Source organism: Patagioenas fasciata, chromosome 2 (genome assembly GCF_037038585.1).
Source record: "Patagioenas fasciata isolate bPatFas1 chromosome 2, bPatFas1.hap1, whole genome shotgun sequence".
NCBI lineage: Eukaryota > Metazoa > Chordata > Aves > Columbiformes > Columbidae > Patagioenas > Patagioenas fasciata.
Genome location: NC_092521.1, coordinates 168036507 through 168064302, shown reverse-complemented (window position 1 = coordinate 168064302; position 27796 = coordinate 168036507). Strand labels below are relative to the sequence as shown.

The 27796-nt window shown below is 47.2% G+C and overlaps 1 protein-coding gene across 4 annotated transcripts in view; it reads right to left on the bottom strand.

The window, feature by feature from the left end:
- PTH1R (parathyroid hormone 1 receptor) overlaps window positions 1-27529 on the bottom strand; it is a 128848-nt gene extending 101319 nt beyond the window's left edge. Inside the window, exons 1-4 of one of the 4 annotated variants that reach the window (XM_071805437.1) lie at window positions 26802-27529; window positions 26210-26367; window positions 25403-25815; window positions 9191-9304 (exon numbers count right to left, since the gene is read on the bottom strand). In XM_071805437.1, coding sequence (XP_071661538.1) covers window positions 9191-9304; window positions 25403-25477 — 189 coding nt within the window. In that variant the 5' untranslated portion in view covers window positions 25478-25815; window positions 26210-26367; window positions 26802-27529. Of the gene's footprint in view, window positions 1-9190; window positions 9305-25402; window positions 25816-26209; window positions 26435-26801 lie in introns of those variants that run through there. The other 3 variants (XM_071805438.1, XM_071805439.1, XM_065831604.2) reach the window with 3 other exon arrangements.
- Between the last annotated feature and the right edge of the window lie 267 nt (window positions 27530-27796).

Sequence of the window (27796 nt, the reverse complement as noted above, 5' to 3'; positions counted from 1 at the left end):
GTGGCTGACACCTCAGACATGCCTTGACCTGGCTCTGTTCATGTGAGTGGGAGGAGACTTGCATGAGCTGCACCTCCCAAGTTGGAATCCCATCACTACTGACCACATTTCTCCTTCCACCTCTGACCCACTGGGGACCAGATCTAATCTCTCACTAAGAGCAGTTGTGTTTATTTTCTTTGGCTCACAACCATAAGCCTAAGAGCCCTCTCTTAGCCTTTAGTCCAGCCTTCTCAATAACCCAGGAGGGTCAGTGCCCTTGTTTGTGGAGTAAGCTCTAAGATGAGGAGGAAAAGATACAGCTTGGAGCAGAAACCCTGTCCTACTGAGTGCATCACAGGACACTTGAAGTTCTGGGAATGCACAAGCTTGAGGTTGAAGTATTCTGTGTTTGGGGGGATGCTTATTTACCCAGTCCTTCCTGAAAGCCGATTATGCCACGTGGGCTGAGCACTGTTGGGATGCATGGTGCATACAAGCACACAACACATCTTGTAGCAGACCTGCTTTGCATGATGGTAAATCACTCCATAAGAACTTTATGAATGAGTAAGAAACCCAAAGAGGGTTGGGCTACCATCAGTTTTTGAAGGCTGCAAGCTCACCGGGACAACTTTTGCTCCAGTTCTTCCCGCAGCTGACAAATACCATGTGCAGAGCTGATCTGGATCTGAATTTTAAAGAGTGTATCACAAAAATGTAATTGCTGCAAGGCCAATATCATTTACCAACTTGATGACTTTTACAAGAAAATTACATGGTTTTTTTTACTGCAAGGTTGACAGAAATATATGGTATCAGGCCTGCCTTTATTTCCCACCCTTCTGGGTATTACCAAATGAGTCCGTCTCTTTCCAGTCTTCTGCTCCTTTTAGGTGCTTTACGCTATTAGATAAACCCATGGTATCATCGAAGGAAAAGAAATTGAATTAAAAATTCATCAGCTCTACCTCCTGGGAGCTCTATGAAAGGCAGCATCCCAACATTTCCTGGGTAGAACAGGAGAAAGAGGAAATAATAAACCAGAAAAAGAAAGAAAAAAGGATTGGGAGCATTAATTAGACTGAAAAGATACAGATGTTTTGCTCCCTATACACTTCTTTAGTAGATAAGCAAACAAATGATGCATAGGACTACCCAGATCCATGACAGCTGATATTTCCGAAAAACACTGGTGATCATGGAAGCATCAGTTCAAGACCAGTGGCCCAGTCATGCAGATTCATACACAGCTGATAATGGCCAGAGATTTTAGAAAATATCTAATGTTTTGGGGGGTCCAAAGTTGGAGGACTTTTAGAAGGCTCAAGTCGGCACATCCATGTGCGTATCTGGAGAACACGGATCAGCAAGACCTGGAAATCAGGTCCAGATTCAGAGGATATATATTTCCTGATGGATCACTTGCCTTGAGTGCAAACAGAGGCTGGTCCAGGTCCCTGCTGTGTCCGTGCACCCCACTCCCACACACCCGAGCTCTGTGGCGGTATTATGTGCCTACCCAGGAAGCCAGAACAGGAAGCATATATTATATAAACACGCCGTAAAACACAACCAACACAGTAAACATAGTGAAGATTACAGGCAGTGATTCGGCTGGCCTATATTAGCTGTTTTGCAGGGTTGCGGTGATGCAAAGCAGCTGTCAGCTTGGTCATTCTCGTGAGCAACCATCTCGTATTAACCCAGCCTTGAACTTGGGTCTGGACATACTTAGCATCATGGAATCATTTAGGTTGGAAAAGACCTTTGGGATCACCGAGTCCAACCATTAACCTAACACTTCCAAGTTCACTGCTAAGCCATGTCCTTAAGCACCACATTTCCATGTCTTTCAAACCCCTGCAGGGACGGTGACTCAACTGCTTCCCTGGGCAGCCTGTTCCAAAGCCCGACAGCCCTTTCTCTGAAGAAAATTTTCCTAATGTACTTGAGAATCTCCTCCATGGATTGCACCCTTGATGCACATCTACATACTGAGGATGCTGAAGGATGTCTTCAAGACACTGGCATGCTGTGCAAGTGCCTGGCAGCTACGGGCTGTGAATGAGAAACACATTGAACCCAAGCCAGCTGTGGAGAACGTAATTACACAGAGACCACTGACAGTTACACAACAAAGGAAACCCAGCCTTGCTGGAGGGAAATTGCTTTTGTTCTGCTTGAGAAAAAAAGGTTTTGTTGACAGCTCAGATATCTGCTTTGGGACAAAAGGACTTAGAAAGAGTCTTCTAAGTAAGACAACATTGTCTTACTCCATGGTAGTGCTGGAGACTTTTCTAGGTGACTATTCTCCAACACGTGGAAGAGGTGTAGTTTTTCCTTTGCCACAAAATGCTCCTCATAGCTTTCAGCTGTAGGACTGATGTCTTTGCCTGTAGAAAGATCTCAGCTGGGTTCTGGTCCTTGAAAGCTGATGGCTCATCCCAGCTCTGGAAACTTTAAGTCTAATTGAGCTGAAAGCTGTCATCACTTGTCTAGATCGTTATTTTATCAAGAAGGGTTGGACCAGATGATCCTTGTGGTCCCTTCCAACATGCTATTCTATGATTCTATTATTAGATAGCTCTATCCAGGATGATGGGCTTTTTTTTTGCCCTAAAAGGCTGCCATTCTGGGCTGGGGCCATTAAAATAGCAAGTCAGCTCATCTTGTCTTCCAGCCACCACCATCCTCTGAAAAAAAAATTCCAGGAGCGCATTAAAAATGTATAAATTCATTTAGGACATACTGTCTGTTTCTTCCTCTCCTTTCCTGAAAGACAATTGTATGCAGAGGGGATTGTTTAATTTATCCACTGCTGGGAAGTTGTCTTAGAGAAGGAAGATAAAGAGGTCTTGGGTACAGAAAGGAAGGCGAAGCTGCTGGGCTGGGTGGTCTTTGGGGAAATCACGTCATTGCTTAAGGGTTAGATAGTAGGAAAGACCATGTCCACTTTCTTAATAAAATACAGAATAATGTCTGTTGTAATTACTTTGGTGAGGTGCTGGAGCTGGTTTAGAAACTCTCAGTGATAGGCAATTTTTTCCCCTTCACAAGGCAGCATTCTCCCCTGCCCTTCTATCCTCTCTTAGGAAGCTTCTTCTGATATTTAATGTGATTTCCGTTGGTATAATCTAAGGTCACTACCTCTTATCCCTGAGGGATATGAGGAACATTTTTTTTTCCTTTTCCTTCCTCTGTGCAGAAGCCTTTTATGTGTTGGAAGGCTGTAATCATGTGTCCCCTTGATCTTCTCTAGACTAGACGTCTTCCCAGCATCATGAGTTCTCTGTTGCTCTTTGGCCACCTCAGGACACAACCGGGTGTCTGCTCAGATGACCTTTGCACTTACTATAAGGAGTTTTATGGCAACCAAAGAATGCTGTTATTATTAACGTCTGCAGTCTAAATTAAAGATTTCTCCCATATCCTGGGTATAGGACATGGAGCCTCTAGAAGGAAGGGATCGAGGTCTGAAAATTGAATGCAGGCAGGCCACATGAAAAGCAAGGGACCTGTGATTTGTCAGCCTTTTATGCCGAGGACACACCTTGCCATGTTCTTGCCATGTTCTGAGTGAGACTGGGGGGTCTTATTCGGGTACTGAAGGGGTTTCTCCAACATACACTCATGTTGTATGTAGCCTGGCAGCTACAGACTATGAACGAGAAACCCACTGACATGAGGGCTGCTGCAGTAGCTTCGTGGGCCTGTGGAAACCCAGCCAAGAGATGGCAATGCCTGCCAGCACAGGACAAAGTCACCTTCTGCACTGAATGTATGAGAAAGCATTATTCCTGGACTTTGTTATCTAAAAGGACAAGATTGCTCAGAAACAACGAACCAAAAGGTGTGCTTATGGCAGATGCATAACATTTGAGTCAAAAATCTCTTAATGTGTCCCAAAAAACTTGATGGAGGGGGTGCTGACATGTCTTGGTAAAGTGGACACAAGCTAAGCACATCGTTGTGGTCTGAGCAGCCCTCTCAAGTCCTTGGAGTGTTTCCATGGAGGGAGGAAGATGGTTCTTAATAGCTTGGGCAATGCCCATCTGCCAGAGCTGTGGAGCGACAGTGCAGCTGTGGGACATCAGCTAAAGTCAAGAGATGGCAGGTTTGGGACACTCATGCAACATGTAGTTAGATTAACTGCTGCAAGATGTTGTTGCACAAGAGACCTGCGATGATGGGAGGTATGACCAAACCAGACTTTCTTACGGAAGAGCAATCCACTGGGGGTTATTCAAAGCAGAGACCCCATTGCTAGATCACAAGTTCAGTGTGTCAGTGAAGTGGACTAGTCTCTGATTTTCTCCTCTGGGCAATGTGTTTTTCTCCTTTAAATGGCTCTGGAATTTTGTGGAGTCTTTGAATCCTCATGACTACCTCACATTAAACGCTCTGCTGTGTTGCCTGAGGGTTGGCAGGTCTCTGACCTCTGCCTGAAGGAGCTGCAAAACCAGGCTTTGTTGTTGTATCCTTGATCTTGAATTCTAACATCCTGCCTTTGATTCTGGCCAGCACCACTCACTTCAGATGAAAACAGAAGAAATTTTGTGATACATATCTATTAGTCTTCCATTGGAAGAAACGTCTTGGTCTTTAGAGTAGATTGGTGCATATCCTTAAGCATTGCAGTAGAGATCACTTCCCAAAAATTTTATTAATGTCTTGTATCAATGGTACTTCTCTCAATTTTTATGCTCATACTTGAAACCTTCTCTACCTCTGGTCATAATGAAGTCTTTCGCCAATGAGTTCCACAGATTAAATGTGCATCAGCATAGGAAAAAACAGCATTAGGAAAAGATATTTTAGACTAGACTAGACTAGTTTATCTGGAAGCCTTTTTACCCAAAGTCTACCAGAGGTTACTCTTCCTGAACATTCAAGAGTTTCATAGACTTTTTAATGAGAAAAAAGAGGAGACAGGAGACAGTTTGGAAGAAAATAAAATGATATCCTGCACAAACTCAGCTTATCCTGCTCAGCTGACCAGGAGTCTGAAACAATATCCACGAGCTCTCAGATGCAGGGGAAGACGGAAAACAGCTATTTCAGAGAGGCTGCTGAAACCACAAAGCCGTCACACACGGTTCCCGTCGTTATGATCTCTCAAATCCATTAACTGTGATTCTTTTACAGCCCCCTCCTCCCTCCCTCCCATCCCAGGTTGATTTGCAGCAGAGGCAATGAGAAAGCAGAAAGCTTCTCTGGCCAGACTCCATCCTCTACAGGGGCAAGTAGACACTGGGGAGCACCAGCTGCCATCCTCATCTTGCCCCCAGATCATCCAGTGTCACCCCGCCGGTGCCAAACACCTTTGAACAGGAGCTGGCATAGCAAGAGCATCCCTGAGATGCACGTCTCTGTGTATGTGTTCCCCTCCATGCCGAGGGTCGTTCGCAACTGAAAATAGAGAAGCCCCATCTGAAATGAGACACTGCATCCACACGATAGATTTCGCAGGGGGAGGACAGGAAAATGTTATTTTTGGCCGCTTGCCTACAGCAAAACCAGCCGCCACTGTAAAGCAAATAGATCCGTATTAGTGAATCCTGTGGGAGGCGCAGGCTAGAGATTTACATCAGTATTTGTAGGACAAACACATTTGGAGGCCGCAGACAAGAGTCTGTTGCTGTTATGCTTATCTTTATGCAGGCTTGCAGCAAAATCCATCTCTCCTCTGAGGAACTTCTGGCCCAGGGCCCAGAAATTAGGGTGTAAAGTTGTTTTGGTGATAACTCCCTGAGATTTCAGTTAGTATTATACCTAGATTCTTCGAAAGCCAAGCCTAAATAAGCAAGTTCTATCCTTTGATGGAAGAACCAAAAAAGGAAGGGGCTTCTCAAGGTTACCCCAAGGTGACAGGCGAAGGCAGAAATAGCTCACAGGTTATTTTGGTGCAGAGCCATCTCCATCCTCAGCCATATAAAGGTCAAGCATCTAACCTAACGTGTTGTCCGAGGCTCTTTCTATAGACCACAAAGAAAAGCAGGACCAACCAGCAGGCAACACAAGCCACCTTACATGGGATGAGAGGAGATGTCCGACTGACAGACTGATTATAGATGAAACCTATAGAAGAAATAATTTTGAGAGGGCTGGATAAGGTGAGGTCTGCAGTTCAGTAGAGGTCAGGAGCACACTCTACATCCAGGCTGATGTTTCCATGCCATGGTCCACAACAGGGAGCGGCTGACAAGGTCTTGCTAAGTGATCCCCAGGTTATCTGCAGAACTAGAGAGAACACTGCCATTTTTGACTAAAGGTCGGAGGCTTTAAGTCATGGTGGTCTAAAGGAAATGTTGGTGGCTAACTCTTTCATTGGCCACAGAAATGTGAAAACTGGACGGAGCAGTGGCTTTCAACCTTTGTCTGTCGTTTCTGACCCCTTCATCATTTCTTGTTGAAGATATGGACCTTGCATCAAAATTGTCTGTCTATTAACAATAGACTTGGGGATTTTTATCTGCATTTCACAAACCCCTCAGAGTGTCCATCACTACCAGGGGAGCTGGAGACTGCAGACTCAGAACCAGGGAGCTATGGCTTGAAAAAGCAGGTCCTACTTATGGTTCCAGGTGTTCCTGAAGATGATGGGAGTCTGTGGTGTATTGTACCAACCACATCCAGCATTACATGAAAATGCAAAGAAAGAGAATCATAGAATATAATGATTTCAGTCAGAAAAGACCTTTAAGATTGAGTTCGGCTGTTAATCTAACACTGCCAAGTCCACCACTAAACCATGTCCTTAAACATCACTTTTACATATCTTTTAAATACCTGCTGGGATGGTGATTGCACCACTTCCCTGGGCAGCCTATTCCAGTGCTCAATAACCCTTTTGGTTATCAAGGGACAGGGACTTGACATGGTTTCCTCAAAAGTCCCTGCTCAAGTGGATGTTTTCCTTCTGGTGTTTGAAATTAGTAGGTTTATTTACATACAGATAATTATCTGCTTTCTGACTTCTTCTTTTTTTTTTTTTTTCCCCAGTAAAAAGATTTAAAGATTTTATTTAAAACACATTGTTGGATTTGAAGCCAAAAATTCTGGACAGAAAAGAAGGATTAAATTCTCAACCTTGCTACAGTCTTGGAGGGACTTTTGTTGGTAACAACTACGTGAATTACTGCAGCAGCTGCAGACTTTGACCAAGAATTGGAACTGTCCAGAACTTCCTACAGCATAGTCACTTGGGCCAAAATGCACCACGTGTACCTGACCTGTCCTAGGGTAAGTCCCTCCAGCTCAGTCAACAGAGACAGACTCTTCTTGTGAAGGGTGATGTGCCCTTTCCAGGTCTCTCTCTTGCTCCACTGATCTCAGAGGAAAATCCTACATCTTGCTTTGCCAAAGGCTGTGCAATGGTAAGAAACAAGGTGTTGCCTTGATGCCCTGCAGTAGCTCACTTGGCTTCCAGCTCCTGCTCCATGGCTTCCTGCTGGTCCTGTGCCATGTCCACCTGCCCTTGGCAGATATCTTGGACACCCTGGGTGTCTCTAGATGACAAAATGAAGGCAAATGAATTGAGCCTTCACTGTCTGTGTCAAGTGAACTGAATTTCTCCTTAGGCTCGTTGCTGTTCTGGCTGGAGCTCCGTGGTTGAGCTCAGACCACAAAGCCCAGGTAGACACGTAGACATCTCAGAGCAGGCAAGAAGAGTCTCCTTCTCAGGATACCCAAGGGAATAGGGGAGGAACTTGAACCAGAGGATGAGTCAGTGTCTGCCTCTGAAAGCTTCCAGGTCCAACACAGCCAAGAGGAAACAGGAGCACTGAGAGGAGTAAACAGGTTCCTAAGTATCTCCATGTGAGACGCTCACACACCTACTTGCAATACCTGTGCTCACTTAGTCCGGGACAGTCTCTGCATCCCACAGAGAGCACTTTTAGCTCTGGGGTCCTTACCGTGACTGTCCTCTTTCAGTCACAATCAGGAATCTTTAAAAAAACCCAAAACTACATGCACAAAATGAAGGATTTTGCTCTTTCCAAAAGCGCATTTCCCAAAACTAACTCTTAAAAATTCAGTGTCAAGATCTCCTAACTCTGAATATCACAAATGCAACCAAATATCAAATCACCCTCAGAACACTGAACAAAAGAAACTGATTTTCTTTCGAGGCATTTGCCAAAGGACACCTATTTGTATACAAACAAAACAAACAGCCATAGTCCTCAGAGGAGTGAAAATGGAAGACACGATTGTTTTCTTTTAATTTGCCCTGACACTTTCCTCTACCACACAGTGACTGGCTAGATGATGAACATGAAAAACAGCAAAAGGGCTTTTACTTTCATCAAGCCCCTCAACCTCTTTAGTCATCTACTTTGTCAACTCCTTTTGTAGGATGACTTGCTGAATGAAATGCAGGAAGAAGATAAGAGTATTTTCTTAGTTATTTTTGCTCCCTTTGAGGACATGGGGAGCCATCCATGCATCAGGACTGGTGTTTTTTAAGTCTGGTTTTCTTTGGGCCTTAGCTTCTGGATTGGTGTGTCAGAGAACACACAGCTCACATTTAAAAGACAAGCCAGTGTTTACCTGCCATGACAGCAGAAAGAAGCTGGAGATTATTAGCTCTAGAGTGCCAGAATAAGGGGAGGAAAAGGAAGAGAAATAAAAGCTTCCTTCTTTTTGGAAAGCTTGTGGTATTTTAAGCAAATTTCATAATTTTGGGAATATTTTCCACCTTCTATCATTCCACTGGGTTGCTATGACAGGGTCTCCTTCATTGCAGCGCTGGGTGCTATCTGCAACCGTCTCTCATTAGGAGGATAAAGAGATGTCCATTGTACTGCGGAGGATGAAGAGTTGTTTTTCTACGTGGCAGAGGGGGAAAAACTTAAAAGGTCAATTGTTGGCATCAACTGGCAGAATAAACTCAGAGCAGACAGTGTTCATGAAAACCAAGAAGCCTTTGAGAACATCCTGCTGATGCTGCTAACCATGATTCCACAAATGCAACATGATTGTCTTAAAAACAGGGAGGCTGACCTGAAGTCCACAGATGCAACAATAAGACTACATAACCAGAAACAGGTAAAGAACAGAAAAAGAGAGGAGAAAGATGTAATGCTAAGTCAACAGGTCCCAGGCTTTGCCTTGTAGGGTGGCCTGACACCTCCTCTTTGGAGGTGGGTGATGGCTCCTTGGACCACAGACAGACACAGCTTGTGTCAGTCATCACTGATGGTACCTGGCAGACAGACATAGAGTCTCCTGAAGGCTGCTCTGCTGCTGTCCGACCCAGTGATTCAGTTCGCCTCGCTGCAGATATCCATGGTATCATGAGCTCACCACCCAGGCTGTCCTGAGAACAGAGCAGAAATCATCAGTGTCATGGTGTGTCTTATCTGCTCCTCTTTAGGTGTCTGCTGTAGCATCTCTCTTCTTGCTGGAGCTCTGCTGCTTATGGAGGAAAATTCTGTTGCCTTCAAATGAGGCTTGGAGATGGAGTGGCTGTGGCCTTCAAGAACAGATGAGATCATAGAATGGTTTGGGTTGGAAGGCACCTTCAAATCTCCCCCAGTGCCACCCCTGCCATGACAGGGACATCTTCACCAGCTCAGGTTGCTCAGAGCCCCATCCAGCCTGGCCTGGGATGTCTCCAGGGATGGTTCATCCACCACCTTTCTGGCAACCCAGACCAGACTCTCACCACCTTCATTGTAAAAAATTTCTTCCTCATGTCTAGTCTGAATATTTTAGTTTAAAGCCTTGTCCTATTGCAAGAGGCCCTGCTAAAAAGTCTGTCCTCATCCTTCTTATAGGCCCCTTTTAAGTACAGAAAGGCTGCAGCAAGGTCTCCCCAGAGCCTTCTCCAGGACCCATCTAATCTGACTTCCAAGTAAGCTTGACAATGTCATGGTCAACACCACGCTTGCTATGGGACTCCTGCCTCCCTCCAGGCAACGCAGGTAGAAGGGAAAACACAACTTTGCATAGCCAAGGTGTCTCCACAAATCCCTTAGAACATGCTCAGGTCTTGATCATGAGCACAGACCCCTCTCTCTCTTCACACTCCCCACTATCCCAGCTTTGTGCATTTTTAGTGTGGTGTCAGGATCTGTTTCCCACCTTGGGATGCCCCATGCTGGGCATGACTGGGCCAGCTCTCCTGCATGTGTTATCAGGGACTGGGAGGATGGAGAGGTGGATGGGAGCCCTGAGACAGTCCCCAGATGTGGCTGCACACTGGCTGGTACACCACTGTCTTCATATGACTTGCCATAGCAGATCCCTTCATCTTCTCCCATCCTGTGAGATCACCCATGGTATCTTGTCATGTGTGGGGAGACACGAGCATGGAAAGCTCTGCAAGCTGCCTGGGTGGACTCAAACCTGAACCGACAGCTTTCCTTAGGCTTTCTAACACCTAATATCACTTGAAAGCCAGACACAGCTGTTTCATGCTGCCTTGGAAAGCGAAGCAGCCTCTATCACAGGGACAATGAAGTGGCCCTGTCCCCTCTGGTCCCCCCTTCCCAGGAACAGAAATCCTATTTATTTCTCTCCCAAGCTCCTGGCCCAGCCTTTAGGGCTCTGCCTTCTCACACTCCCCTGCTACTTCTCCTGCCTGGTTGGTCAAATTAATTTTCATGCTCTCATATCCCCAGTTTCTTGCCAGCACTTGTGGGAAGGGATGAGCAACAAACTCCCTGCATAGAGGATGCAAGAGGCAAGGCAAAGGCTCAGCAGGAAGGTTATAAAGCAGACAGCCCTTTCCTCTTGCAGGCAGAGCAGCCAGGAAAACCACGCAGAGGGTTTATTTCCCTTTCTTTCTCTCTTTCTCTTTTTGTCTCTCTTTCTCTCTCTTTCTTTCTCTCTCTCTCTTTCTCTCTCTTTCTTTTTCTTGCTCTCTCCACTTCTTTCCCTTCCCGCCCCCATCGCCAGCCGCCTCCGGAGCCCGTCCCCAATCCCTCCCAGCACCATGCCTCCTGGAATGTCGCAGCTCCGCTCTTTCATGAGCAGTGTGTGGTATTATGACTCCGGCGATGCTGAGCCCTGCCAGCATGCCTCAAACCACAGGTATCTGACCCCGTAACGCTGATTAATGTCCCAATTCACAAACCGATAGGGTCGGCAGCATCGGTGGCCAAGATAGGACACCACCCTACTCCTCGACCTCTCCTCCCTGCAGATCCCCTCTCCCTTTGCTTGGGGAGGGTTGGGGGGGGATCTGTTCCAAAAAAACCAACCGGCAGCGACCGCGGGAGCTGCCAGCAGCAGCCAGGAGCTGTGCATGGTCCGGGTGCCTTTACAACAAGGCCAGCTCTGTGATTACGGCACATTAAACCTTCAGTGCGGTGCAGGCAGCTCTGGGCCGTGACATCCTCCCAGCTCCGGCCACTCAGCTCCAGCATCCCCCTCATCTCCTCCTTCTTGTGGGCATGGAGGGGAGATGTGGGAGGGCTTGACGTGCTGCTCACCTGGAGCTGAGGGCGGCCATGGCCTCAGAGTCAAGGGAGAAGGCACGGCGGGGAGAAAAGCTGCAGTGGATGTGCATGCCTTGGTGGGACATGGAAAGACGAGGAGGGTCCCTGGAGCGAAAAGCAGAGGCTGCGACCCATTTCAGGAAGCCAAATCAGCCATGGAGTGTGTTGCGATGAGGCATCCATGCATTCTCCTGTGGAGACAGAAGCATCCCTGCATCCCAGGGCTACTGGGCAGTGGATGGTGGTGGGAGCCCCCAAAGAGCCCTGTTTTGGGGCTGTTGGTGCCTCAGATGTGACTGTAGCAGGGATCCAGCCAGGCACCCTTGGGCTGGGACCTGCTGCAGTATTGGATCCTTCCCACGGGACCACAAGCCTCAGCTGATCCTGTGTGAGAAGATAAATCATCTGGGTCCTGCTCTCTGTCCCCCTTGACCATGCCCACATCCATATGTCTACAATGATTTTTTCCCAAAGCAGTGTGGCCTCATCCAAACCACGTCCTACAGCCCACAACACACCTGAAATGTGCCTAAGCATTGTCTGGGGTGGTGCAGGCTAAAGCAATGCCAGGGACCGTGCTGGCAGTATAACATCACGAAGGACTGCAGGACAGCACCACAATCCTGGCCTGCCCATTTTTTCTTATTAGTAAAGGCAAAACCCTATCCGCTGGGAGTTTCTTCAAGCAGTGCCAAAGTCTCATCTGTGGTCTCCTGTCCATCCTTCTCCCTGGATTGGAGGAGCAGCCCTGATCCTCAGCGCTTCCACATCCCTGGCTGGTTCAAAAAGAGCCTCTTGCCCCATCAAAGCAGTACCAGCCCTCGGGATGGGACGTGTCTCCTCCCCGCACAGTTGTACAAACCACTGTCCTGTTCCAGGATTCAAATACCAACCCAAGGCTTTAAGCTGGGGCCTTGGACCCTCCCCAAAATGGTCTTATGTTTTGTCATCTCATGACCTGTCTTCACTAGAAATATCCTCTTTGTATCCCAACAATCCAGAGATATCAGCTTTGCCTTCTTGAGCATCATGTTGCCGGCTGTGAACAGGTGACTTGTAGGAGGTGTGGGACCTGTTCCAGTGTCTGTCACACTCCTTTCCCTCATCCTGACAGCAACAAGACTGGAAGAGGAGACACAAAATGCTGGGATTTTACAGGTCAAACAGCCTTCTCTTCCCAATTCGTTCTGCTTTGCATTGCCCTGCGGGCCTTCTGGGAAACATGGGCTTCCCAACTTGATGCTTGCAGAGGAACTACAAATCTTTGCCTGGTCCACTTTCTACAGGGTGTTAACTCTGAATCCTAAGAAGGTACTTCCCAATGGAGTATTTTTCCATTTCATTTTAGATGCCTGTTTTGAAAACTGAGGTCTTAGGATCAGCAGTAATGTGAAGAACAGTGGTGCTACCAAAAGGCAAAGTGGTGAATAAAGAAATCCAGAAAAGAAGCAAAAACTGTTGCCACAGCAGTGAGACGATGCATAATTGTTTTTTTTTCTGGAGGACTAACAGTGCTGATAATGAAGGCTGGCACTGTCAGCATAGCAGAAGGGAGTTGGGCATCAGGTTGGGAAAGGTGTTGCATGTTTAGGTCTACTGTGCAGACCCCATGGGCTCTCATCCTTACAACCACCCAGAAAAAACACTGACAACTGTTGTGCAGTGAATTTGGCTGCTTTGCAGCTACAGGAGGGATGGGTGATTCACCTCCGTGTCAGCAGAAACCAGAAAAATGGTAAATAGAAGGACAGTGGGATCCGCCTGGGCTGTCTGATCCTGCTCCACCCCAGGTCTCTCCTCCACCCTCCTCTGTTCATGGCATGTCAGTCAGTTCACCCTTTGGCTTGGCCATCGTTCTGCTTATCTGGGTAACCCAGAGCCCTTATTGCCCCAGGAACCGCTGAGTCAGGTCATTCGAGCACATGCCTGCATTGACCCCTGCAGAGATCCTCATTGTGTTCAGACTTGTTGGCACAGAACCAGGGTTGGATCCTTACCTGGGTGCAAAACAAGCACTGACTCTGTTCCATTTTCACCAGCACGCTCCCATCCCCCTGCTCCTCCATGTGCCTGAGTCATCTTTTGCTGATGACAGAATAAATTAGGAGTACACAGTAGCTGTAATTTTGAATGGCCTGGTTTCCCACTTTCAGTGCTACAAAATATGTGCAAAAAGCACTTAAAGTTCCATTTTTTGATCACACCAACATTGTCAATGACACCAAGAGATGCAAGGGCAAAATCAGTATAAAAATTTGAGTAGCAGAAAAGCAATCACTGATTGCACAGTCTGCTTTGAACACTGATGCTAAATTTGCCCAAATCTCAGAGATTCAGACATCATGATTTGGCATCCTTTAAGAGTGGACCCACTTCCACAGATGAATTCAGTCCTGTCGTGTGGTCTGAAAAATCCAGCCTGCCAACATGCTTATCAACCTTCCCCACCGCCACCAGAGCCAGAAACAACAGCAACACTCCCCCTTTTCTGATCCCCCCCCAAATTGCTCATGTTTAAATGCTTTCAAGAAGGCATTCATTGCACAAGGCAGCCAGCCACAAAAGAAGCTACTGAAGCATGGCCGAACATGGTTTGGAGAAGCATCTGGAAACTGGGGGTTTGTCATCCGACCCAGATCTCTCAATTTGCAAAATCTTCTCCCTTCCTGTCCAGATGCAATCCAGGGCCAGGAGACCAGGACCAGTATGTGCCAGTTGGGCTTCTCCAATTTACCCTCCGGCTCTCTCTTTATTTTCCTGCAGTGACACTGATTGACATCAGATGAGATGCTCTTGGCCCTTCTGCACTCCACAGGAACACCACTGATTTACGCCAGCAGAAGGCTCTGGCCTCTTGAGCTTTGTGGTTTCTATGATGAGGTTAAGGCAAATCACAGAGAAAATATGATCCCAGGAATGAAACAAACAAAAAGTAAAGAAAACGACAAAAAAAACCCCAAACACGCTTCATTGTGGTGGTGAAAAGCTGACGGAGAAACATCAGTCATAGTGGGAAATGAATTGGAAATGAAGCTGGTACTCTGCAGTGGGATCATATGGTGGGATGCTCCAAGACTATTTAACAATGCTACGGCATGAGTCACAACCATACAGTTATACCCGCACGCTCGCTTGTATATACACACATACATAACAGTTTTGCACCAAACCCTGTGTCTTTGTCAACTGAGGAAATAAAACCTCGAGGCCCATCCAGGTTCCGTGGGATGCAGCCACAGATGGTGTGTGGTGGGATGCTCTGCAGCTGAGCGGGTCCCCCAAGGATATGGGACAGCTTGGGGATACACGAGCACCCATTGCTGGCATCTAATGGAAAATCAGTGCTATTCTGCATGGTTCCCATGCAGTGGCTAGCCTGGGTAAACAGTCCTGGTCCCTTAACACAAATGAAAATAAGCCACGACTATGTTATATGCAGTGCATCAGACCCTCTGACCACCTACTGGTGTGTGGTTTAGTAACCACGGCTATTCAGATTGGGGAAAAGTTCCCACCTCAGTGCCTATAGCATAATCTCTCTCTCTTTTATCCTTTTCTGGGAAGAACAACAAAAATAAACCATGTTACCAGATGCACAGATTCCACCTTCACTCCCCGCAAGTCCGCTGTTCCATTGCTGCACATGCAGAACAAGAAATGCATGAAAGAACATAGAAGGTACAAGTCAGAGCTAAATCTCAACTCCTGGTCTCATCTCCTTACTGAAGAGGCCATTTTAGGGCGAGCAATTCAGTTGTGTGTAACCTCAAAGGCACTTGAAGAAAACACAAGGTCAGAGGAAACTTCAGGGATATCAACTCTGAGACGTTAAAAAGTTTCATAACCTGATGGCTCTTGACAACCCAGCAATTCTAGCTTTTGAAGCTCTATATGTTGGTTGTCTCTTTTAAGTCCCATCTCTTGTCAGCTTCCTCCCACTTTCCTGTTATTTTTTTCTCTATTTTTATTGGGGTGAGTGAAATTGCTAACCATTAAATAGATATGCTACTGAATGTTGCTTTATTGATCTTACTCTGCAAGTACAGCCAGGAGAAACAGGTCATTTCCTTGCAATCACTTGCCACAGCTGGTGTCTCAAAGCTACTTTAGTTGTGGTTGCTCCATGTCTGAAAGGAGAAGTGGTTTGGGATGTAGAAGTTGAGAAGAAAATCAAGGTAATATTGAAGAGAGGCAGGGGTTTAGGAAATAAAAATAGGATAGATGGAAATAGCATGTGAAGTTCATGGAAATCAATCCAGTGGTTTCGCTGAATTTTGGAATTTGATTTGTATCTTCGCTAAACAAAAGAGGCTTCTGGCTATTTGATCCTGGAGGAGATCATAGCATCATTTAGGTTGGAAGAGACCTTCAAGATCATTGAGTCCCACCATAACGTGACTCTAGCACTAAACCTTGTCCCTGAGAACCTCATCTATACATCATTTAAACATGCCCAGGGATGGTGGCTCCACCACTGCCCTGGGTAGCCTGTTCCAATGCCCAACAGCTCTTTCTGGAAATAAATTGTTCCTAATATCCAATTTAAACCTCGCTGGTGTGACTTGAGACAATTTCCTCTTGTCCTTCCATGTACCTACAGGGAGTGGACTGAACACAGCTCCATGTACATTCCAGTTTGGTCAAAAATGTGGATTTCTGTCTCCCTGGCCTTATGAAAGGCCAAAGACAGTGACAGAAATGACACAGCAGACCGGCATCATGATGGGGAGACAGGGCAGGGGAACAGCACGGTGCAGGAAAGCGGGAACAAAATCATATTTAAATGAAGCTCTGGGGTCCAGAGCTTTCCCGGGTAAAGCAGGACCAGGGTGCTTCCAGCTTCTCAAATCCTCCTTTTCCTCCTGAGCTAAGAAATGTCCCACTCCGTGTCTGCTACCTGCACCATTGCATTGATTAGCATATGAGATGGGCCCAGGGCTCTCCTGAGATGCTGCAGTCCCTTGAGTGATCAGGGCATATTAACCAAGTGAATAAATCAAGACAATAAGATGATGATGAAATGACTGGCTAGTAGAGCTAAACAGCGGCAGAATCCCCCAGAGCCCCAGTGAGTCTCAGTTAATCTGTCCTTTGTGCTCTGCCATGTGCCTGAGGTGGTAGTTCCCTGCCATCTGCTGCTCTTTACAAAGTTCCTCGTCCCTAAACCAGCAGCGAGCACGAGCTCGGTTTTGCACACCACTCACTTTTCTGTTAAAACATACAGAAAAAATAAAAAATAAACATTTAGGTCCCAAGCCAAAGTTCAGTGAAGAAAAGGTTTTCTAAGGACACCTAGTGACTTTCAAACCTGCCTTTACAGATGCAGTTGAGGCTGCTTCTTGCTTTCAATGTGGCAACACTAAGCAGATAAATACACTGAAATGCTTGGAGAGAGAAGAAGGGAGATTGAAGTAAAGATAACAGTGAGGAACCCTGATGAGCAACAGGGCAGCCATGTGAAAAACGAGATAACCAACCTGCCCTGTGTGCTGAGACAGCAACTCCTATCTCCAGACACTGATTTAGGAGGAGGTCTTTTTCAAGAGGCCGAGTGTCCTTTTGAGGAGCTGCCCTTATCTGACAGACAGGTGATACTTGAGGTCGTTACGGTGAGAAGACTTAAAGACAACAAATACCTTTGGACTTCAGAATGTTCATTTGTTCTGCAGTTTGATAGGGTTAGAGAGGTGACTGAGGATAGGATGGCTGTGTTGTCTAGTCCTGCCTGGCTCAACACCTCCCTCAACTTGGACACAGGAGGAATGGTTTGGCTTGACCATTTACCTTTTTAGCAGGGCCTATTGCGATAGGACAAGGGGTGATGGTTTTAAACAAAAGAAGGGGAGATTCAGGCGAGACATGAGGAAGAAATTTGTTATAATGAGGGTGGTGAAAGCCTGGCTCAGGTACCCAGAGAGGTGGTGGATGAACCATCCCTGGAGACATCCCAGGCCAGGCTGGATGGGCTCTGAGCAACCTGAGCACGTGAAGATGTCCCTGTCATGGCAGGGGTGGGATGGGATAAGCTGGGAAGGTTCCTTCCAACTCAGACTATTCTATGATTCTGGGATAGTGGGGAGTGTGAAGAGAGAGAGGGGTCTGTGCTCATGATCAAGACCTGAGCATGTTCTAAGGGATTTGTGGAGACACCTTGGCTATGCAAAGTTGTGTTTTCCCTTCTACCTGCGTTGCCTGGAGGGAGGCAGGAGTCCCATAGCAAGCGTGGTGTTGACCATGACATTGTCAAGCTTACTTGGAAGTCAGATTAGATGGGTCCTGGAGAAGGCTCTGGGGAGACCTTGCTGCAGCCTTTCTGTACTTAAAAGGGGCCTATAAGAAGGATGAGGACAGACTTTTTAGCAGGGCCTCTTGCAATAGGACAAGGCTTTAAACTAAAATATTCAGACTAGACATGAGGAAGAAATGTTTTACAATGAAGGTGGTGAGAGTCTGGTCTGGGTTTCCAGAAAGGTGGTGGATGAACCATCCCTGGAGACATCCCAGGCCAGGCTGGATGGGGCTCTGAGCAACCTGAGCTGGTGAAGATGTCCCTGCTCACGGCAGGGGTGGCACTGGATGAGCTTTGAAGGTCCCTTCCAACACAAACTGTTCTATGATTCTGTGAACTGTGTCGTACCTCATCTCGTCTGGACCACTTCTGAATCTTGGAAGTCCTCGTTTATACTGCTAAATACAAAGGCCAGCTCCTGTCCTCTGTCCCTGTGGCACAGCACATCTCATGTCTACAAGGCTAAACTTATTTTGCTCCAAAAAAAGAGTGCAGTTACATCCAGTATCCCTGACATATGTTGCCCTGCTACACCACTTGGCACTGTCTGCAGGACTCATCTGCTCAGATGAAAACTCTGCCAAAAAGTGTGCTAACGATCAGATGGTGTGGCTGACGGAGGGGAGATTCAGAGGTAGGACTGAGCCTATGCTGAGCTCACTTTGAGCCTCATAAATATCTCAGGGTGGGTGTCAAAAGGATGGACCAGACTCTGCTCAGTGGTGCCCAGTGACAGAGTGAGGGACAACGGGCATGGACTGAAACACAGGAGGCTCCATCTGAACATGAGGAGAAACTTCTTTCCTTTCAGATGCCCGAACCTGGACCAGACTGCCCAGAGAGGTTATGGAGTCTCCTTCTCTGAGACATTCAAACCCACCTGGGCACGATCCTACGTGATCTGCTCTGGTGACCTTGCTTTAGCAGGTGGGTTGGACTGGAGGATCTCCAGAGGTCCCTTCAACCCCAACCACTCGGTGTGATTCTGTGTGACTGTACAACCATGGTGTTAGGACAAACTTGCACACATTGCTGGCTGCTCATCCCTTCTTGTCCCCTGCTCTTTGACCCAGTCTCTCCCTAGCACGTCTTGGGAGACTCATCCGAGCCTTTGCTGTGCAGCTGCTATTTACTGACCCAAATACAAGCCTTTTCCTACATTTATTTTCTTTTTTTCCCATCTTGGGTTAGTTTTGTGCGAGATCAGTGAGCTGAATCAGCTCATGGTGGGGTGCACATAGTCAGGAGGGAAGGAGGTAGATGGGAGCGGATGCTGCTGAAATTTCTTGAACCAGGGATGCTGAAGGGGTGAAAAGGGGCAGAGAAATCCACTTTCTGCTTTGCTGGGTAAAGGGGAAAACAAGTGGCCAGAAAGACAGGGCAGCCTTGCAGAAGATTTCAACAACCGAACTATCACCTGAATGGAGTCAGAGGGATTTGTGTTACAGGAAGATCAAAGTATGACCTGATAAGAGGGAGCCAACAGTTCAAAATTTTCCTTTCTTGAAAATCAGGTTTCTGGAAGTCAATCCAAGCTGAGGCTCCTAAACTACAGAATCCTTCTACTCATTGACAAGAGTCGACCTGGCCTTGGTGGAAATAAAGGGATTAATGCCAAGACAGGTACCTCAAGCACAAGTTTAGGTGTTTTATTCCCATGACACAAGATGGGAAAACCCAAGGTCTGACCCAGCAGATATTCTGCTGGTTGAATTTCAGCCCCAAGTGTAGTTCGCTTATTGCCATGAAAGGTGCAACGCAGAAAACATCTTTAGTACACCAGCTCTTGCAAGGCCAGCTGAAGTTTGAGATGTTATGGGTTAAAATATCTAAATATTGTAGCAGACAAGTGAGTGCAGGGGGAGAAAGCAAATTCTCCATGTCAGGGCAATATTTCTTTGATATGGTCTAATCTTTAACACAGGCTGCGCCTGTTGAGTTCTTCCTTTTGGTCAGGGCTTGCCCTAAGGAACACATTTTTTTGTAGTTTTTGTAAAGGTTAGTAATTAAGAGATGCTAAAACTTCACTTATAGGAAGAGCTAAGCAGAGAAACCCCTCTACACTTGCCCTTTTGCAGAGAAACAGCTCATCCAAAAGGGTGGGGGATCCCTGCTGGCTTCTTCCTTTGATCTGGACAGCGTGAGAGGGTGAGGGGTTTCGGAGGCATTAGAGCTCAAAAGGCTGAGACGAGCCCAGTGACAGCCATGGGGCTGGAAAAATGCACAGTCTAGTGGGAACCTAAATATGCGTCAGACTTCATCTCCCTCTCCCAGTGGTGCGGGATGAGGATGGAGCCGCTTGGCAGCAACAAAGGACCAGTTCCCAGGAGGGGTTTAAGTCGGAGGCAGCTGTAGTCTGGCTCTGCTATTCCCTCCTCCTGCTCTTTAGGCACAGGGATTCAATGACTACAGAGTTTAGCTTGAGCCACTGACCCCAAGAAGCAGGATTTTTCCTGCCCTGTATCTCAGTGCCGGGTGCTTTACCACCTCACCCCACACTGTTGGTTGGAGGTTGCCTGATAACGGTTGCAATTTAGGGCTTTCAGTGTGATGAATGCGGTGCCTGTGCCCCAAATAACTTGGCAAACCGGGGACTGATTTTAGCAGAATTTGACCGAGGGGCTGAGCAGTGCATTCCCAAGCAGAAGTAAATCCTCCAGCCAGCATCTTTATACCCTTGCAGAGTCCCTTATCAGGACACCCAGCCCAGGAAAAGAGATGATAGGAGACACACAGCTTTAGGATGACTCTCAGCCTCTCAGCATCATTTTTCAAAGGGACATGGGAGCACAGGGTGGCGGTGGCAGGGGCAGCAGCTGTCTCTGCTCGAGCTGTCTGGGCTGGGGGAACCCCTCGCAAGGACTGCAGACACAACGCCCTAGCCGAAATAATCCCACTGATCTCAAAGCACCGCTCTGGGGCTATTTCTAGGAGGCCAGAAGCCAAACAACAACTGCCTGGACCTAAAAGATGCACCTCGGATTTCATTTCCTCCAGCCTTGACCCCCTCTGTGCTCACAGTTGCCCTGTTGCTTTTCCTCTTCCCGATGCAAGGAGCTCACACTAAACCCAGCTTGCTCAGGTCAGACTTAGCACCGGGCAGCTGGGATGAAATCATAGCCCATGCGCTACCCTGACGCGGAGGCTTGTTTGCTTTATGTTTTGTGGTTGAGTATTTTATAGTCCAGGGATATCTGCTAATCCCAAAGTACAATAACAAAAATTATATCTTTCATAAATACACGAGGCAGGGATGGGCACATTCCCAAGCGTGTGCAGAACAGGACATTTTAGACCTTGTTTCCCTGCACTTGGAGCCTGTCTTTATTTAATGAAGTTAGACAGCTAGTCGGGATTCGAAGGATCTCTATATTTTATTATTATTATTATTCTTTTCATTATGGGCCATATTCTGAGGCAGAATAGGATTATCTTTCCCTTCCAGCTACAAATTATTCACTTCAAATCCTTCCCTTTTCCAGATCCCTGAAGACGTGGGTCTGATCAAAGGAACAACAAGAGACAAGTCAAAGAACAACACATCAACCACCATCTCCTTAGTTCAGCTGCTTTGCTGCCTGAGCACCGGGATCTTGGTGACCCAATAATCACTTTGGTGTGAAAAAGAGGGTTTTTCTGATGTATATTGGACCCTCCTATTGGAGATTAACACCAATTCTGGTGAGGATGCAGATCCCTTGGAAATAAGGGCTGCAACCCTTCCACAGGGGACCTGGTTGATCTTGTCCCTATTTTGGGGTGTGCTTGCAAGAAAAGTCTCCAAATCCCCTCCTGACACCCCTTGGACTTCTGGGGGATTGCTGCAGCTTCTCTGCAAATTCAAAGGGAAACTTGAGCATTTCCTGAGCGACCTGAGTGGGGCCAGAGCTGGGGAATCACAGCCTGCAGCAAACACAAAGGGGTCGAGACCGTTCTGCTCCCAAAATGCACCCCCCGAATGTGCAGCACCTTCTGGAAGGCATCAAGCACTGCCAAAAGGCAATACCCTCTCAGTAAAGTTAAAGTGGGGGTCCCCTTTGCTACCCGTTTCATACCTCGCACATATCTGCTTCCCTGCATCATGTTGATCTCAGCTGATTGCAACCACCTCAGGCTGATGCCCCTTTCCCAAAACAGAGCTATTGAGATCCAAAGCCCTGCGGAAGGCTGTTGGCTTTATTTTCATTTTCAGTATTATTATTATTATTATTATTATTATTATTATTATTATTCTGAAGAATATCTCCTTCAGTGATAATTGGATTTGGGGCTTCCAGGCTGAGACAAGAGAAGGAAACTGAGTAAAGACCAAAGGGGTCAGCAGAGCGAACCATGGAGCTTTCTGCTGGAAGGTGGGATGCAGGGAGGTTTTTCTGCACCTATATCTTAACTTCACCTGTTCTTTGTCAATGTCAGGCCCTACTTTTAAGGCTCCTTTCACACATATTTTCTTTTCAAGCCCATGTTTGCAGGGCTATCTGGCTCGGGCCAGTCTTACTCGCCTGGCATTTGGACCAAACAGCAGAATCAACCCAAATTTCCCCTTCACCATGGCAGATTTCAGGCACAGAGCACTGAATCAGCAAGCCAAATTTCCCTTGCTGTTTAGGCAGGTGTTAATCGTGATATTCTCAGGGAAATGCTGGTGTAGGACTCATCTGGATTGCCAGTGAGCTGGAGGAGAGCAGAGCTTCACCCAACAATTTACCCTACGTCAAAGCGTGTCCCTCTCAGCTGCCCCTCAGAAGCTCAGGACAGGGATGCTGATCTCACTATGGATTTTGCATGGCCAAAGGCTCTCGGAAATCCACAATTTCTGCACAGACACTTTTAACTCTGAGAGCACTCGCTCCCACAGCGTTTTTCCCTATGCTTAATTTCCCACCCTGGTTTACATTTAATTCAGGGACACGCAGCCCGTGTGCTGTGGAAAAGTGATTCAGCTGCCCCACAATGACACAGACAATCAAACAAACCATTCCCCAGCCTTATTTCAGCACTCTTGCTTCAAAAAATATTTACTGTCACCTTTGCTGGCTGACACAAGGAATAACGGGAGTGACAGCTTCAGATTTAAGGATGCGCCATGCTCTGCCCGATCTCAGCATCACCAGCTCTCAGATGCAAAGTGATGGAGCTGCAAAGAGCCCAACCATTAGAGCCACGGCTCTCAAGATTCAAGTCTTCCAGCCTCAGACAAACTGTGCCCTGAAGCTCTGAGCGGACTGCAGGAATCCTTCTGACTCCAGTGCCACAACAGAGCTTTGCTTTGGTCTGCTGGAAGACTGAAAGATCGGGTACCACTTTTAGCTTAGGCAAAGCCACCACGGAGCGTGTCTCTAAATTAAGCCCTTGCATCCCCATCCTTCTACAGCCGCCCTCATTGATTTTTGTTGCTTCTAGGACAGAGGCACTTGGTGACTTCTATTGGCAGCAGCACACAAGCCACACTCAGACCTGCTAGCCAAATAACAAATATACATATGACCCTTATAGTGTTGCAACTAAGACATCGCTGTGCTGAAACATACAGTCAATACCATACGGTGTTTTTAAGTTTATATAAAAATCGAGTTAGTTTGGGAAAGAAACAACAGGAAAAAAACCCTGCAAGTCCTTCCCTGCCTCCCAAGTCTCTGTATAAAGGGTTTATATGGGGCTGACCTTCTTATTCTGCCTCAGTGGATGCCAGAAGGGACACACATCATCTCTGCAGTCTCTGAATTGTCAGGATGACTTTTCAAACCTTCTGGCAACTCCTTCAGCTGTCAATAGTGGCTTTGAAAAGCCAGAAAAGTATCTGAAACATGAACTTCAGCCTGGGCCTAATTAAACCGAATGGGGTTTCTGGCAGCAGGACCCTAAATCAGTACAGGAGGGCATCAGGCTTTTGGAAATGCAACAAACACTCTTGTGTATTCCTCACTTAGCGCTTCACAGCAAATTTCCTGGGTTTTTTTGCCTCTTTGTGATTCTGGCAAAGCTGTTGCTGATTTACACCCAAACCCAGCTCGTCCTGATGTGCAGGGGCATGTTCGGCTGCTCCGGCCATCACAGCAAATCACAGATCTTGTGATCCGAAAGTGTCTGCTGTGATGGGGCTATCAAAAATTAAAACCAAAACACCCAACAGGAACATGAGACGGCTGATCCTTCATTCACTTGGCTGGTCCTCTGCGCTTTCTGGAGGTACTGGGATATATTGGAAAAGGGGAGTGAACTGGGAAAGGGACTGGAGATGCGCTCAGCAGCCCTTGCCTGTCTTTTCTGGATCCTTAAGTTTGCTGAGCTCCAGTCTGGGTGTTTCATGAACCTGACGGTCACGGGTGCCACCAGGGACACCAAAGCCAGGAGGAATTTTGGTGCTGACTTCAGCGGCCAAAGGGCTGTGAAGGTGGGGGGGTAGCAGGTGCTACAGATCTACCCTGTCATGATATAGCCCCAAAGTCAGAAGTGGTCATGAAGAAGCCAATCCAACCCCACAACAGCAGAGAAACCTCAATTGACACTAACACCTTGACAAAACTACAAGCGATTCCCTCGTCTTCCCTGTTTTTCTTTGAGTTTTGAAAGATTTGAGCTTAGAGTGAAACCAAGACGAGGATGGGCTGCAACAATGATTATTTTCCGAGGGGCTGTTTCTTCTGGTTTATTGATATGTTTCCCCCGGTGTGATGCTGGATGTGTGTGGGGGAAATACCCCCCTACCAACCCTGCACAAGAAGCTCCTACCAAACCCAGGGGACAGAGTGATGGTTCCTGGAGGGTCAGGGAGGAACTGGGTGCATCCCCATCCCTTGTGGGGATGGAGACACCACTTTATGTGGCGGTCGTGTCCCTTCCTGCGCCAGAAGGCACCAAGAAACGGCAGCAATGGTGGCAATTCCAAGGATGGAGAAAGCAAGGAAAGCACATGTCCGAGCAGCGTGTCCATCTGTGGGTTAATATCTGGTGGCCGATTCTGGGTGACATGTCCCATCAATTCAGCAGACGGGCTTTGGAGACCACTTGGGGCTGCAGAGGGGGGTCTGTAGATTTTAGCCCATTCCCCATCACCACCATCAAGGCAGTTTTGACAGACCTTTAGCCCTTTTTGCTGCCTCTGGAAAGATATTTTCTCTCGGTGTGTGCAGGAACAGGTGAAAACAGGCCAAGTAGCAAAGGGTTAATACTACTTTCATACTCCTGAGTGTAAACTGTCCACAAGCCTTGCATTCTAAGGTCCTCTCTAAATTTAATCTCGAAGAGGAAGGCACTGTTATGCTGAGATTAAGCAGATTTGCAGATTTAGAAGATTAAATTTGTCATCTTAGGGAGGGAAGTCCATTGAAAAAATATATATATAAAAGAAAAAGTTGCCCTTTACCCATAAGTGTCTTTGAAATTATCCTGTAAATGCTCTCCCCAGAGCCCTGTCAAACTGCACGCGTTCCTGTCCGGAGGGGTTTAAAAGTGATTCAAACTCTTCGGGAAGCACAGACATTTTAATTTCATCTGGTGCAGCAACTCTGGAAACCAACTGCACACACTATCTGCCAGCAAAATCAGCCACCGGGCTGAAAAGAAACCCCAAACCTCAGTGTTCAGCCTTCTAAATAAATCCTTGATACAGCGAATTACTCATCAAGGAAACGACCGCGCGGAGCGTTCAAGAACGAGAAGGGAAAAGGTTCGAGGGACTCACCAGAGCGTAGACTGAACTCAAGACGGAGCAGCAGAGGATCAAACCCAGGCTGTGATAAACCAGATATGATCCCATATCCAAGAGGCTTCTTCCAACATCCAAGCTCGCTCAGGGAAGTCGGAGGACGAGAGGTCTCCAAACGCTCCGCTTAGCAGATGATTTCTCCTTCTTCCCCTCCCGTCCCCCCCCCAACCCCCCACCTTTTCCAGAATTTGTGTTTGATTGTTTGTTTGTTTACACAGTTTTTTAGCCAGAAAGGCACGTGACGAGAAACCCCGGTCTTTTGCTTCGTTTTCTCATGGCTGGAGATCTGGGCAGCTCCCGAAATGCAGCCGAGGAGCCCATGTGAAGCGGGAGCAACTTCGCTCCCTTCAGAGCCGCAGCCCCTGGTGCTGTTTGTTTTCCGCGTGCATCTGTCTCGGAGCAGAAAAAATCACATCCATATGTCAAAACTGCTCTTCTGTTTCCTTTTTTATGAGGCAGTGGGAAGTTCAAATAATTTCTTTGTCAAACGCAAACACACAGAGAGAGGGAGAGAAGAGGAGGGAGGGAGGGAGAAGGCGTGAGAGGGGTGGAAGGGGTGGGATATTGGAGAGGGTGGGGGAGGCTTTTAACCACTGCTTTATTTTTAGATCCAGTAATTTTATCTTTTGGGTTTCAGAAGGGTTTGGGGAGGAAAAAAATATATTAAAAGAAATCACTTTTTTTTTTTTTTGGGTCTTTTCTGCATGCAAACAAATCGCAAAGTCGAAAGTAACAAAAAAAAAGAAAAGCGAAAACTTGGAAATATTTTCACTTAGCAATTACCTTTTCGCAAACAGTGGTACTCTGGGGGATTTTCGCTTGTATATCCCGGCACGTTTCAGCTCCACAATAGGTTTATTCTGCCAGCCTTCCAGGTTGCAGCGCGTTTAGGTTACAAACAGGGATTTTTTGCTGCTCTCTCGCTCTGTGTCTCAAAGGATCTGCAGTTTCAAAAAGCCGATTGAGTCCGGCGTGAAAGCGTGGGGCTGAGAGATCACTCCCCCCACCCCCTTTAAGTAGCTTATTTTAGCTTTTTTTTTTTTTCTTTTCCCGCGGCAAAACTGATCTTTTTTTCACTTACTCCGCGAAATTTTCGAGGTTTGGGTTTGATTTTTATTTTATTATTTTTTTTTTAATTCTATTTATTTTTCCACCCTCGCACCCGCATGGGCTCAGAATCTGCAGTCCCGTGGCCAGCAGGAGCCTCCTAAAGCCGGGGTTTTGCGGCCCCCCCGGAGCTGATTGAGGACCGGCCGGGGATGGGGTGGGGGGTCCCCCATACCGCTGAGCCCCCCCCGGGAGTCCCCGCTGTCCCCATCACCACCCGGACCCCATCGACCCCACCGCGTCCCCCCCTTTCCCTCCTGCATTTCACCAGCATTTCGGAGTTTGAGGGCGAGGATGTTACTCCCAGCTCAGCCAGGCGGCTTCATTCATAAAACTACAAGCTGCTGGGGGTTTTTAGAGCCAAAATCAGACTCCACCAGCAATCCCCTTATCATTTTTAAGACGTGGGAGGAGAATTGAGGAGGGGAGGGGGCTAAAAATCATGACAAGGATGCAACAGGCGGGCGAACACACACAGGCAGACACCCGGCTCGGCGCTGACTCATTGGGGGAACTTTGGAAGTCAAGTCTTCCTTATTTTCCTTTGCTTGCAGAAGCAGCGGATATTTAGAAGGAGCTAAAAGGGAAAAGCAAAGAAAAAGAAGCCAACCCCCTCTCTAGATCTATCAGAGAGCAGACGGTAAAAACATCAAGTTTTCGCCGAGTGGAGCTGTGTTGTGCATTTCTGGTTTATTATTTTTTTTTTTTTGCGGCAAAGAAATATAAAAAAAATGAAAATAAAAGAAGAGAGGAAAATTAAAAAAAAGGCCAAAACTCTACAGTCGGTTTGTTGCTTGCTTTTTTTTTTTTTCACAGCCCCATGGCTGTGAATAGGTGCCTTCAGCTAATTTTATGAAAAGGGGCTCTTTCCAAGGCTAAGGTAGAGTAGGGCTTCCTGTAAGAGAGAGAGAGGGGGGGGAAAGAGTTCTGCTCTTGATGCAATCTTTTCCTCCTCCTCCTCCTCCTCCTTGCAAATCTCTGCCTCTCCCTGCCAGCCTGAGCTGATCTACCCAGCTATGGGGGGAGTGAGACAGGTATAAAAACACCCCCCTCCCCCCCCTCTCCAGCCAGGACCCCATTGGTTGGTCGTATCCAGCCTGTGATGGGCTGGGAAACGCGGGGTCAGTCCTGCATCCCTCCCATCCCACCCCCCTGTCCCCACCTCTGTCCCACCCCCTTCCCTCCCTCCCTCCGGCTCACACACGCCTCCAGTTGGGGGGGAAATAAGCAGGGGGGGGAATGGGGAAGAGGATGCTGAGGGTG